The sequence below is a fragment of the Lynx rufus genome, unplaced genomic scaffold, assembly GCF_022079265.1.
Source record: "Lynx rufus isolate CCGP_SWC_20201006 ecotype Redwood Valley unplaced genomic scaffold, mLynRuf1.p SCAF_7, whole genome shotgun sequence".
Classification (NCBI taxonomy): Eukaryota; Metazoa; Chordata; class Mammalia; order Carnivora; family Felidae; genus Lynx; species Lynx rufus.
This window is the reverse complement of record NW_025814889.1, coordinates 101,468,227-101,481,923: the sequence shown is the minus strand read 5'-3', so window position 1 is coordinate 101,481,923 and position 13,697 is coordinate 101,468,227. Positions and strand designations below refer to the sequence as shown.

Below are 13,697 nucleotides of genomic sequence, written 5' to 3'. Positions count from 1 at the left end.
GATGTAAGGAGTCACAGAGAAAGTTGGTCAGCAAAGTAAAAACAATGGCACAGATGCACAAAAGGAAGCAGACACTTGGCCATGTGGTTTCAACTTGTCCTTGGGTTCTAGGAGATATCCTTCTTTACAATCATGTTCCCAATCTGTTTAAGCAAATTGGAGTCAATTTCACTTTTTGGAATAAAAAAAATATTCAATCACGGCCATATTGAAGACTGACCAAATAGTTAAAGCTAGGATTATCAAACTGGCGAATTGCTTCGATGATTATGAATTCTGCCCTTACTAGTTGAAGGGCCTTGAACAAGTTTCTTAACCTGTGCCTCAATTTCTTCCACTGAATTTGGGAAGAATAAAATCTGCAGATAGATTTTTAAGAAAATTAAAGGAAGAATACCCAAAGCTCTTAATATGAGAGCCCTATAACTAGTAGCTACTTTTGATTCACAAAGTCTCTCCCACATATTTTGAAAAGGAAATATATGCATTTTATTTACAAAACAACACTAAGTCATTCTGAATTATCCTTATAAGGTAATATAGGTAATAAGGTAAAAGTGTTTAGTTAGTGGCAAATATTTTTCTCACTCTTTCAAAATTGTGTTGTAAAAGTTTGAGGGAAGGGGCACCTGGGTCGCTCAGTGGTTAAACAGCCAACTCTTAATTTTGGCTCAGGTCATGATCTCACCATCCTGAAATTGAGCCCTGCATCAAGCCTCACATCAGGCTCCTCATGAGGCTCTGCACTGGGTGTGGAGCCTGTTTAAGATGCTCTCTGTCTCTCTCTGTCTCTGTCTCTGTCTCTCTCTCTGCCCCATCCCTGCTCTTGGGTGCGTGAATGCATGCACACTCTCTCCCTCTTTCTGAAAAATAAAAAATAAATAAAAGGTTGAGGGTAGTAGAAATCTTCTCTCCAGACAAGTGAGACGCTCTTTTTCTTCTTCTTCTTCATTTTCTTTTTTACCAACATGCTTAATCCTAAACTTAGTTTCTGGAGGAAGTTATAACAATGTACACAAGTTATGTTTCATGTATGTCTCACTGATCTGCTTATTCATCTGTATATCTCCAACAGTGTTTAGCACAATGTTTTGTATATCATTTGGGATCAACAAATATATTGAACATTTGTTCAGCTGAACGTAAAAGTCTTCCATATTGTAAAAAGAAAGCATCATAGCAGATCTTGGGGCAACTTTACCCATGATGGTGATGCATGGAAACAAGAAATAAGATGACAGATCACTTCTATTAGAAACATAACCTTTCAGTTATTTAATACTTACAGAAAAGTAAGTTCTATAGACAAAGGTCAACTGCTTTGAAAACTAATTTGCAAAAGGAAAAAATGTTTAAAACTTCAATAAATTTAGTAAAATCTTTTTTCAAAAAGTATTTTATTTATTTTTTTAATTTTTTTTTCAACGTTTATTTATTTTTTGGGGGACAGAGAGAGACAGAGCATGAACGGGGGAGGGGCAGAGAGAGAGGGAGACACAGAATCGGAAACAGGCTCCAGGCTCTGAGCCATCAGCCCAGAGCCTGACGCGGGGCTCGAACTCACGGACCGCGAGATCGTGACCTGGCTGAAGTCGGACGCTCAACTGACTGCGCCACCCAGGCGGCCCTCAAAAAGTATTTTAAAGGATATTCCTTTTTCTTGGGCTCCTCGATTTTCCAAGTAATATCAAATAGGTTTCCAACAGGTATCAATTAAAACAAAAAAAATGAGTCAGTTCTAATTCCTCTGTCTACAGATACTCTCATTGGAACGTTGATAGGGCATCTTCATAATAGAACCATGAGTTTGTTATTTATTTTTTAAACGTTTATTTTTGAGAGAGAGAGAGAGAGAGAAGGGGCAGACAGAGGGAGACAGAATCCAAAGAAGACTCCAGGCTCTGAGATGTCAGCACAGACCCTGAGCAGGGCTCGAGCCCACGAACTGTGAGATCATGACTTGAGCCGAAGTCGGATACTCAATTGGCTGAGCCACCCAGGCATCCCACCATGAGTTTGTTATTTAAAAAAAAACAACATACAGGCACCACACAAGACAAATTTCTGATTTAAATTATCTTGGCAATTCTTCCTTGTTTTCATTCTTTCTGGAGGATTTAAAAATCTAAAAGAACATGAATTTTATAGTTCCTCTACAAGAATTATGCTATAGTCTTGGGAGCTATAAATGTTAGGGAATCATTTTGAAAGAATAATGTAAAATTTGAAAAATGATTTCCTAAGAACATTATATCTAAACTGCAAAACTGACAGCCAAGATGAGTTTAAGAAGAGATAACAATCACAGGGAAGATTGTTAGCACAAAAAAACTGCAAAAGAATCGTGAAGGTTACTGACAAAAAAAATAAATTATCTCAAAATGTGAAAGTATTAGAATAATTTTAGTCACATTCAAATTCTATAAGCTATGAGGGGTGCCTGGGTGGCTCAGTCGGTTAAGTGTCAGATTTCAGCTCAGGTCATGATCTCATGACTCATGAGTTCGAGCCCCGTGTCAGACCCTATGCCAACAGCTCAGGGCCTGGAGCCTGAGCTTCGGATTCTGTGTCTCCCTCTCTTCTCTCTCTGCCCCTCCCCTGCTCACACTCATCTCTCTCTCTCTCTCTCCCTCTCTCTCTCTCTCTCTCCCCCTCAAAAATAAATGAACATTATTTTTTTTTAAATAAAAAAATATTCACATGAAAAAATAGTCTCACAAAGCATTTCCTAATTCTTCCTCACTTACACTGCTACTCTGCTGCTTTCTGTACAGGCAAATTTGCATACTTATGGCATATTTGCCTTGGGTGTCTATTACCTAAATTAGTATTTCTAGCCCATATCGTTTCACCTTGTTGTAAAATAAGGTATTAAATTGCTTCCAAGGCATGGATAGGTGGATGTCTCATAAGCATCTCAAATCTAGTATAAACTGACCATATGTTATCTTCATCACTAAGGCTCGTGTTCCTTGTGTGTGTGTTAGTATAGTTAAAGGCAAAGACACCGTCTACCCAATCAACAATATAGATACGTGCCGCTCGTCACTCACCACACTCAGCTATTACAAGATGGAGTCTGTTCAAATCTGTGAATCGGTATCATTATGCTCTAATTATGTCTGGAATTCACTGCAATAGAGAAACTTTGGAAAAATCTTATTTTTCTAAATTTGTTTATTTTGAGAAAGAGAGACAGAACAGGGAAAGGGCAGAGAGAGAGGGAGAGAGAGAATTCCAAGTGGGCTTTGCACGGATATCACAAAGCATGAGATCATGACCTGAGCCGAAACTGAGTCAGACACTTGACTGACTGAGCCACGCAGGCTCCCCTAAAAATCTTATTTTTTATATTGTTTAATCCTACTTTCATTTCTCAATGAACAGAAAGATATACAATTGTACCATCATAGCAATTTCATGCTTTTTGAAAAAAAATTTAGAGGGAGATATATATTTTTTCAGATATATAAGGTATAAAAATACATATCAAATAATAATAAAAATAATATCAACTTTCATGTACTTACTACCTGGCTTCAGAAATAGGACATTTACAGTTTTTGCAATGGCCATATAGCCTCCCACCCCTCATATCCCCAAACCTCCCCTTCAGAGATAACTAATGTCCTGGATTTTGTAAGCATTTCTTTACTTATATCTTTGCCACATAGGCATGTATCCTTAAAACTAAATTGTTTAGCATCTCCTGGATTTGAACTTCCTATATATTGAGTCACACTACATGTTTTCTTGTGACTTCTTTCCTTCACTCAAAATTACATTTTTATAATCAGCTATTCTCATGTATATCATTGTCTTATCCATTTTATTTTTAATTTTTAATGGTTTTTATTTATTTTTGAGAGGGGGAGAGAGAGAGAGACAGAGAGACAGAGTATGAGTGGGGAGGGGCAGAGAGAGAGGGAGACACAGAATCAGAAGCAGGCTCCAGGCTCTGAGCTGTCAGCACAGAGCCTGATATGGGGCTCGAACTCACAACACCATGAGATCATGACCTGACCCGAAACTGAGACTCAACGCTTAACCGTCTGAGCCACCCAGACGCCCCTGTCATCATCTTTTATGTATAAACAATAATTATGATTTTGCTTTGCTGTTTAGGTGCTTTGTCTGTTTTTGTGGGGATTTGGCAAGATTCAAAACCGATGCATACACCACAACTTACTAGAATTCTGTGTTTTTACATTCGAATTTCTTATCAGCGACTGTTACAACGAACTACTTTTCAATGATATGAACATGCGAGACATCTAAAGTTTTTTGGATTTGTTTATAAACCTCAAAGGCACTCTAGTTCAGCATCTTCCTTTAGCTGAACACAGATAATATTAAGTATTGTCCCCTAGATCAAATATGCTAACTTAAAAAAAAAAAACAAAAAACTATACCAATAATGAATGCTTGCTGTGAAGCTCTGTTATATTATAAAAAATCAACTCCTAGGAGAGAAATGTGTACATGCAGACACGGAGACAATCTCACAAGGTCAGTATGTCATGATGGCTGAGTACAGACTGGAGCCAAACTGCTTAGGTTCAAGTCCAGCACTGCATGCTTTAAGGAATTTTGAATTCCCAGAAGCCAGTTAACAAATTTTCTGAGTTCTAGCTAAAGTCACTTAAACTATCCAGGCCTCAGTTGTTTCATCTATAAAATGGAGATAGTAATGATAGGCTTCCCTGTTAGAGTTATGGTGAATCATATGTGAGTTAACACATGTAAAATGCATAGAACATTGTCTAGCACTTAGTACGTGCTATGTAAGTGTTGGCTATTATTACCAGCTATTTTTCCATTAGGATCTCCACATTCACTAAACATAACTCTCATATCTTGAATATGCAATTAATTGAAGCATTAGGATTAGGAATCTGTGGTTTGCCATATAAACCCTTTCAACTCACTGCTTTAACCCTGCCCTTTCCAATGTTACTCATACTTCCTATCACCAAGTTTACTAAGTGTGAATTGAGGGAGGATCCAGGGAGAAGGATCAAAGCACTCACCTCCCTTTCCAAAAAGTTAATTGCCCAGAATTAAAATTACTTTGTGTTTGGGCCATGTGACTTTAAGTAGAATTTCAGGTTATATTCTGGCACAGCTATTTACACTGTGACATCTGCAGATAACTTCAATTTCCACCCAGTTAAAATATGTAACTTTCTCCCCAATTTTCCAGCATGTTCTTTCTTTGCTTCATAAATGGAGACTTTTTCAGGGCCTCATTATAAGCAAGAGGCTTTCTCTAATTCCTAATTACTGGCAGATTCACATTCCCCAAGTGTTTAAAGTAATTTTAAAAAGAGAAGAAAGAGATAAGTCTTTACATGCTTCAGGAAATTCTGAATTCTCAGAATGCCGATTAACTAGTTTTCAGAGTTCTACTTAAGGTACATGAGAAAATGAAACTCCATTCCCATTCACTTCATGACATTCCTTGTGATTACAGGAGAAAAAAAAATCCTAAATTAAACACCTTCATTCTTTACTATGTCTTTTGAGCTCTTTGTCCCTTTAATCAGTGAAACGTACTTTTTAAAAATTGGGAACAGAAAATTAACCTTGTGACTCAATTTCTTCATGAATCGTAGCGCAATTTCTATGCCCCTTTTTCTTGCTTAAAACATCATCAAATTAAAATTCTCCTGGGATGTCTGTAGTCCTCTTGTCTTCCCACCTTTTAATTCTAGGCTGAGGCATCAGGCTACATCCTAGAGATGCCAAATTTTTTTGTGTGTAGACTGGTGAGCAATTAAGTGCAGCACACCGTGGGATGTCCTCCACACAAGACCCCTCAATCCCACTTGAGTTGAAACCAGCCATACCACCTGCTGATCACAGCTAGTCACCTTCTGCCCAGGGGACAGCATTCTGAGTCATTTCTTACATGTCCATGTTCTGTACTCTGCCATGGCAAAGAGAAAATGTATAATGCCAAACAGGTCAACCACACCAGGGGAAGTTTTCATACGGGATTTGTGTTATTTTTAGCCTTTTTTAAATATACTGAATACTGATGACAAAAATAAAACATGTGAACCAGTGATGATACTTAAATGGGCCCATTTGTAAAACACTCCAAGACTTCATCTGAAACACGGAGAGGAACAAAAATGAACAGAAGCCTGAAATGGGTTCCACTGAGGTATGAAACAAGTAGGATGGACAATGGATATGACTTTTTTTGTGTTTCTCAGGAGTGAATTCAGCAGAACCTAGCTAGCCCTCCTCAACCAACTTCCTCTTCCTCTTGGGCACACAACTAACCCAGATTTCCTGGCCTCCCTCACAGTTAGATGTGGCAACAGAGCCGTTTTGGATAAGGAAGTGTGGGTAGAAGTCATACGCGCAACCTCCAGATATCGTACGTAGGGAATATTCTCACACCACAGTTCTTCCTCTCTTTTTCCATCTGCCTGTTGAATATCAATGCTCAGGGTGACACTGGAAACCTGGTGGGCCAGAAGCAGAGTAACTTCCATCCATCTTATTCTCTGAGAGACTATATGGTATACACTCCCAACTGAAGTATGCCTGTAATATGTATTATTACATACAGCACTCAGCTGTTTCAAAAAATTACCTTAAGGAAAAACTCCTGATCCAAGAATCTATACACACACTCACACACATGTGTGTATATAGGACACGTTTGTTCACTGAATAAATGAGCGTCTACAAAAATATTTTAAAAACGAAGATGTGGTTTATACATACCATGGAATACTACTTGGCAATGAGAAAGAATGAAATCCTGCCGTTTGCAACAACAGGGATGGAACTGTAGGGTATCGTGCTAAGTGAAATAAGTCAGTTAGAGAAAGACAAGTATCATATGTTTTCACTCATATACGGAACTTGAGAAACTTAACAGAAGACCATGGGGGAGGGGAAGGGGAAAAACAGTTTCAAACAGAGAGGGAGGCAATCCCATAAGAGACTCTTAAATGCAGAGAACAAACTGAGGGTTGATGGGCGGGGGGAGGGAAAATGGGTGATGGGCATTGAGGAGGGCACTTGTTGGGAGGAGCACTGGTTGTTATACGTAAACGATGAATCACAGGAACCTACCCCCGAAACCAAGAGCACACTGTATACGCTGTATGTTAGCTAACTTGACGATAATTAAAAAACAAACAAACAAAAAAGGCTGCACGTAAGTCACATGGCGCTGTGTCTCTATTGCTCACCACTGCACACACGGTCCCAAAATGCTGCTTGGCACACAGGATGAACTTAGAGATATTTTTTGGATACATACACCCGTATTTACTTCAGCTGAAGATCCTTCTTCTGTCTCTCCATTCTTTCCCCAGGAGTCCTCATGCCCACAAGTTCTACTGTCTTCTCTGAGACCACACTCTCCATCGTAGCTCTACCCCGAAAACTACTTCTGCATTTTCAACAACAAACTTTTATACCACACTGTCTCCAAATCTACATTGGAAACTCTACACTCAGCATCTCCTCTCTGCTTTCTCAAAAATAAAAATCATTTCTCTCTGTCTGCCTATTTTCTCTAAAGGTATAATTTCCTACCTCCTGTGCTTACAAAATGGGCATCGTATCTGAATTCTCTGCCTCTCTGAAGCCCTCATGAGTAGCCTATCATTAATTCTGTACATTTCTCCTCTCTGGTACCTCCCATTCAAATTCTTTCCTTCTTTCACCCCTGTCAAGGCCACTGTCATGTTTCTGGACTACAAAACTTGGACGTGGACTTTTGCAGTAATGTTTGAAACCTGCCGTCAGAGCTGCTCCCCTCAATCCATTTTGCAGATTTACCCTAAAGGGGGTTTTCAAAAATCATCATCATATCTTATTCTGTGACTATTCGATAATCTGCTTCAATTGTTTAGAGTACACTGTGTAAACTTTTTAGCATAATGTTATTGAGGTCCTGTCACAATAGTCCCTATCTCTCAAAATTAAGTACTCAGATTCCATGAATCTCAGTTGGGGAAAAGGTCAGTGAATATCATCCAATCCAAGTGTCCCTGTGACTTTGAAAATTATTTTTTTAGTGAAGCTTATCAAATGACATTCTTTCTACAATATTTATACTTTTCTTACAAACATGCTCTTATTACATTTCCCTCCTCTTTAGATATTTATTTATTTATATTTATTTTTTAGAAAGAGAGACAGAGTACACAAGAGAGAGTGGGGAGGGACCCCATGACTCTAGGATCATAACCTGGGTCCAAATCAAGAGTTGGGTGCTCAACCAACGGAACCAGGCACCCCCATAGCTATTTCAGTGAGAGAATGTAGGGGCACTTGCATGGCTCAGTGGTTTAAGCATCAGAGTCTTGGTTTTGGCTTGGGTCATTATCCCAGGATCATGGGATAGAGTCCTGCCTTGGGCTCCAGCTGAGCTTAGAGCCTGCTTGGGATTCTCTCTCTCTCTCTCTCTCTCTCTCTCTCTCTCTCTCTGCACCTCCTTTGCTCTGTCTTTTTTCTAAAATAAAAAATAAAAAAAAATAAATCGAGATTATAACTAAACTATTTCCTTTTCTTATTTCCTCCTTTCTATTTCATGCCTGTATTTAGCACTTTCTCCCTACTCTGAACTCTTACCTCAGTTTTTTTTCTGTACAAGACCTTTGAAATGACTCACATGTTACATTGTCAATGTCCATTGATTTCTGGTTTAAACTGCTCCCAAGATATGCTTTCCCTCTCCAGATAAACATTTTACTTGTTTATAAGTAAATATAGTCAATCCTCATTATTCATAAATACCACATTTGCAAATTTGCTTACTGGCTAAAATTTGAAGCCCCAAATCAATAATTGCAACATATTCATGGTCACTCACGGACAGGCACAGAACAGAGAGAAATTTAAGTTGCTCATGAGGACATTCCAGGCTGAGGTCAAATAAGGTGATATTCTGCCTTCTTGATTCAGCTCTCCTACTGCCAATGTGTCCTCTTTAGTCTATTTAGAGCCACATTTTTCACATTTTTGTGCTTCCTGTTTGAGATTCTGGTGTTAAGATGGCCCCCAAGTGTAGTGCTGAAGTGCCCTTGTGTTCCCAAGTGTAGGAAGGCTGCGATGTGCCTTATGGAAAAATATGTGTTAGATGAGCTTCATGCAGGCATGGATTATACTGCTTTTAGGCATGAGCTCAATGTTAATGTATCTACAATATGTATTAACAGTACAATATGTATTAATAATATCTACAATAATGAATCTACAATATGTATCCCCAATATGTACTAATAAATAAGCTCGCTTTACATTGAAATACACATACAACAAGACTATATTCTGATGGTTTGATGAAACTATTATGACCAAAAGATCACAGGAACTATATCTGTATTTCCCCTAGGAGCAATGGTTCAGTGTTCACTAATTCAGTGTATGTAGTGATTTTATAGAATGTAACTACTGTAAATAATGAGATTGACGGCTTGTGTATGTGTCTGTATATTATATATATACACATATATGTATATGTGTCTCTGTATATATAAATATGCATATACATGTGTGTATAAATATGATATTTATGTGTATAATTAAATCTTCATCCAGTAGTAAATATAAAAAATGAATACACACATATGCTCTCATTTAAAGAGACAAAGAAAGAAAAAAGAGGATATAGGAGGGAGAGTGGAAAGAATGGGTGAGAAAGGAGAGAGATGGGAGAAAAAGTTCATGCCTTAGATGTTCCTTCATTGCCACCATGCTCCCTACACTGGGCACTCCCTCCTAGGTGGCATCTAACATGTACAAAAATGATAAAAATAGCATCCATAAATCAGTATGAGTGTGAATGATAATAAATGGAATTATGATAGTGACACATTTATTCAACACTCATACTGTGACAGGCTTTGTGGAAGTACAATTTTGTAGATTATTTCCTCGATTCCTAATGGTTTTGGAGAGATTCTGCCATTTTATCCTTATTACAGATAACAAAAAGGAGTTTGGATAACTTAAGGCCCCAAGCGGTCCACAGATAGCTATGGTCAAAAGGAATTTAAATTGCACTCTGACTCCAGTGGCAACTCAACTATTTCCTACCCTAACTGACCACCATCCGTCTCCCTAATTCTAAATTGTTGGAATTTAGCCACCACGTAAGGTGGTCACAAGGAAACACTGGATACAGAGCAGAGCTATAAATCTGATCTAAAGCTTGTCTGAATTATTTTAAGGTCTTGTCACCTTTCAAATAAGATTTTCTTTTTTCTTTTCTTTTCTTTTTTCTTTCCTTTCCTTTCCTCTCCTTTCCTTTCCTTTCATGAATGAAGTCAGGGTTACTCATACAGGAGAATGATTTCCGTTACTGGTCCTCTCAGATGTCTAAGGACAAAGAATAAGTCAAAACCCAGACTCCCATGAAAATGACAAAATTGATTGGGAAGCTTTTTGTTATATCACAGACCCTAGGTTTTGAAGTCAGATATATCTGAGTTCTAATGCAAGTCCAGCCTTTCTTCAGCATTACACAATTGTGGTCAGCTCAGACCAGTTTTCTTGTCTGTAGGGAATTACAATTAATAGAAGCAGTTTTAATAGAGTTTCCTATTGCCTTCGTTCATCCTCAGATTGAACTAAATATTCCAAACTGCCAAAATCTTTAAAAGTTTTATAATCACAACAGTGTTTTTTTGGAATATGATAGGAAACAGAAAAAAGAAAAAAAAAACAACAACAAAGGCTAAGATTTAAAAAAAATATCATCAAAAGAGACTGAAGCTTTCAATTTGAGGTACATAACTGAAGAATGCTAGAAAATATTTGTTCCTCCAAGCAGTTATAGGCAGCTTTGATAAGTCAAATTAAAACAAAAAAAAAATTGCAGCAGCTCAGCAAAACTCCTCCTGTCCCCTTCCCACGTCTTTCACTACAAAATCTGTTACTTAAGAAGCATGTGAAAATCACTCTGAAAAGCCCAGGGCACATTTGTTTCTCTAAACTAACAATAGAAAAATTTAATGGCTCACAATGAAAAGATTTTATAGAAATTTTAGATATTTTACTTTTCAGGAATGAGCAGACGAGAGGGCCTGATATACCTCCAAATAACCTTTGATTTATTATGTTTTCTAATGACTTTGTGAGCTCACCTATATACCCTTCCTATAGCTAATGCATCTTAGGAGACCACCCTCCCTGTTTGCATAATGCTGGTAGAGCCCAGGGCCACTTACCCACTGTTGATGTCATCAGCTCTGAGACTTTTCCCAAGGATATCACCGTCACTCATGTATCCACCAACGTCAACTTCAGAAGACATGTCCAGGTCACTGCTTGCTTTCTCACTCATGTCCATCTGTGATAGGTTTCCCAGTCGAGACACAGCTGCTCGACGGAGAGGCGTTGTGTACATGAATCTCGAGGGGTCTGTGTGGATAAGTCGGCTGGTACCACTGCGAGGGTAGCCAGCCCCCAGGGAAGGGGCATCTCCAGCCTGAAGTCGAGGACACGCCTGACCCAACCTCCAGGTCATGGGAGTGGGGCGGCTTGTCAAGTTGGGTATGGTCCTTCCGTTCACTTCTGTTGTCACAGTGCTGTCAAATGTTGTCTCCAGGGTGCTGTCAACAAAGCGAAGAAGTCACTATACTCTGATTCACTTGGGGTCATAGACCGAGAATGCACTACATGAGGACTGGAAAGGCTAGAGTTTCTTAGAAGCATGCCATTTTCACGCAAGCCAAATGATGCACTCATCGTGAGACGTTATCTTGGCATTCTTATGAGATGCAAGACACCTCTGCAGAGGTCAAAATGTGGGAGGGGCATTGTGAAGTTTGTTTGTTTTACTTTCGTGCGTTCAAAAGAAAGGCCATCATCACAGTTTAGATAAAGCAAATTTTTGTTTCACACTTTCAACAAACCCTGAACCGAACCCCTTACAGCTTCTCAGAACGATTCTGGAAGTTGACCAAAATTATTCTTGAAAGTCTCTCTCCCCTCCCCTCCCCCCTGCCAGATGCATTTCAACTGCAATGTCCATCGCCGTTCTGTGGCACAGGCATGCAAATCTACTTAGTAGTGATGGTGGCAATTTCAGTAGCTAATTCAGTTTGAATGGGACACTCTATTAAAGACGAGATGGATAGGAGAAAAAAAGTCCCTGGGTTTGTGCTAAGAAGTCACCAGTTGAATGTCATGTACAATTTAAGTGAGAAAACAGTTAAGGAAAATTAAATTCTTTATCATTATAAGAAGTTAGTGCTCAATTGTCATTTGTCTTTATTGGCCCAAAGAAATGTAGAACTGAGAAAAAACAAAAAACAAAAATAAAAAAAACCTGTGGCTTATCTGGGTCCCACGAAGACTGGACATAGTCTCCTCTAAATTTTGCCTCAAGTCTGCTATGTTTTTAACTGTTCTCATTCTTCTTGTTTCAGGATCTTCACCTAAAAAAGTAACATAATAATAAACTTGTTAGTCAGGTCATTTCCTGGTCTCAGAATAACTGTATACATAGATAAGTAATACAAATTCCTCTCCTTAACAATAAAATAAAGGTAGGACATTCCAAATGCCTATTATCTGAAAATTATGATTCTCCTTTCTACAAATAAAATGTGAATAGAAACAAATGTGACATTACAAGTAATAAATTGATGATAAGTAGTGATGATAATCCAATAATACTTTATAGATTTGTGACCTTAATCATTGCAAAGTGACAGTGATTAATTCAGCAATACACTGTAGAGTACTGCATGTTACCGAGCTTAATTTAAAAAAACTGAAATTATTGGGATTCTAATTATCTCCATAATCACTTATTTCTAGGTATATTCAGAATAGTAAGATAAACTTACCTGGTAGCAATTATACATTTGGACTCTGGGGAGTAAGATAGAGGCCTTTTCTTTTAGAAGCAATACATTTGTAAGTCCTTTATTTTATTAGACTCATGGATCAAAATTCACAACATTGGATAGCTTTATTCTCAATTCCTTCCCCGCTTTCCACAGGGACTCACAGCATCCACATGTGACATTACAGTTCCAGTAAAGTCCTTGGCATCTCAAGTCAGCATGTGTTTAATAGGCACGAGACAAGCAGCTCTGCCAGTGTGACAAATGCTGGCCTTACACAACCACTACCCATCATGTGGAGGTAGAGGTGCCAGAAAACCAGTTTGATTATGCAACGTAACACCTTCCAGGCCAGTGGCCATTTGAAACTTGTCTATCTGGATAATGAGAAGAACATGGGGAGATGGCAGAGGAAGTACAGTTTCTCTTCTGTTCAGTTTGGGCTCAGAAGGATGTCCCGTGATGGGAAATTTTAACAAGAAGGAAAGATGCAGGAGGACAGGAAGGGAGAGAGGGACACTGATAGAGTAAAGGGAGGACAGGAAGGGAGAGCGGGGCACTGATAGAGTAAAGGGAGGGAAGGTATGAGAAGGAGAGGGGGAGAAAAGGAAGGCAAAGGAAGGGGATGGTGGGAAGGAGAAGGGAATGGAAGCAAAGGAAAAAGTGGAGGGAAAGTGAAGGTAGAAAATAGCATATATTAAACTCCAGGATGAAGACTGCCACTATAGACAAGTCAAGATACATACCTACAATCGGTTTCAAGAATAGAAGTACGTATTTGACGTGTTCATTTTCTTCCTCAGAATTTATGCCAGATTAAAAAAAAAAAAGACACATACGCAACGAATACACCCATTTAACATTTAC

At 38.5% G+C, this 13,697-nt stretch overlaps 1 protein-coding gene across 2 annotated transcripts in view; it reads right to left on the bottom strand.

The window, feature by feature from the left end:
- NAV3 (neuron navigator 3) overlaps positions 1 to 13,697 on the bottom strand; it is a 350,852-nt gene that overhangs the window by 145,316 nt on the left and 191,839 nt on the right. For both annotated transcript variants that reach the window (XM_047066485.1, XM_047066486.1), the window contains exons 10-11: positions 12,308 to 12,416; positions 11,205 to 11,588 (exon numbers count right to left, since the gene is read on the bottom strand). In XM_047066485.1, coding sequence (XP_046922441.1) covers positions 11,205 to 11,588; positions 12,308 to 12,416 — 493 coding nt within the window. The remainder of the gene's footprint in view (positions 1 to 11,204; positions 11,589 to 12,307; positions 12,417 to 13,697) is intronic.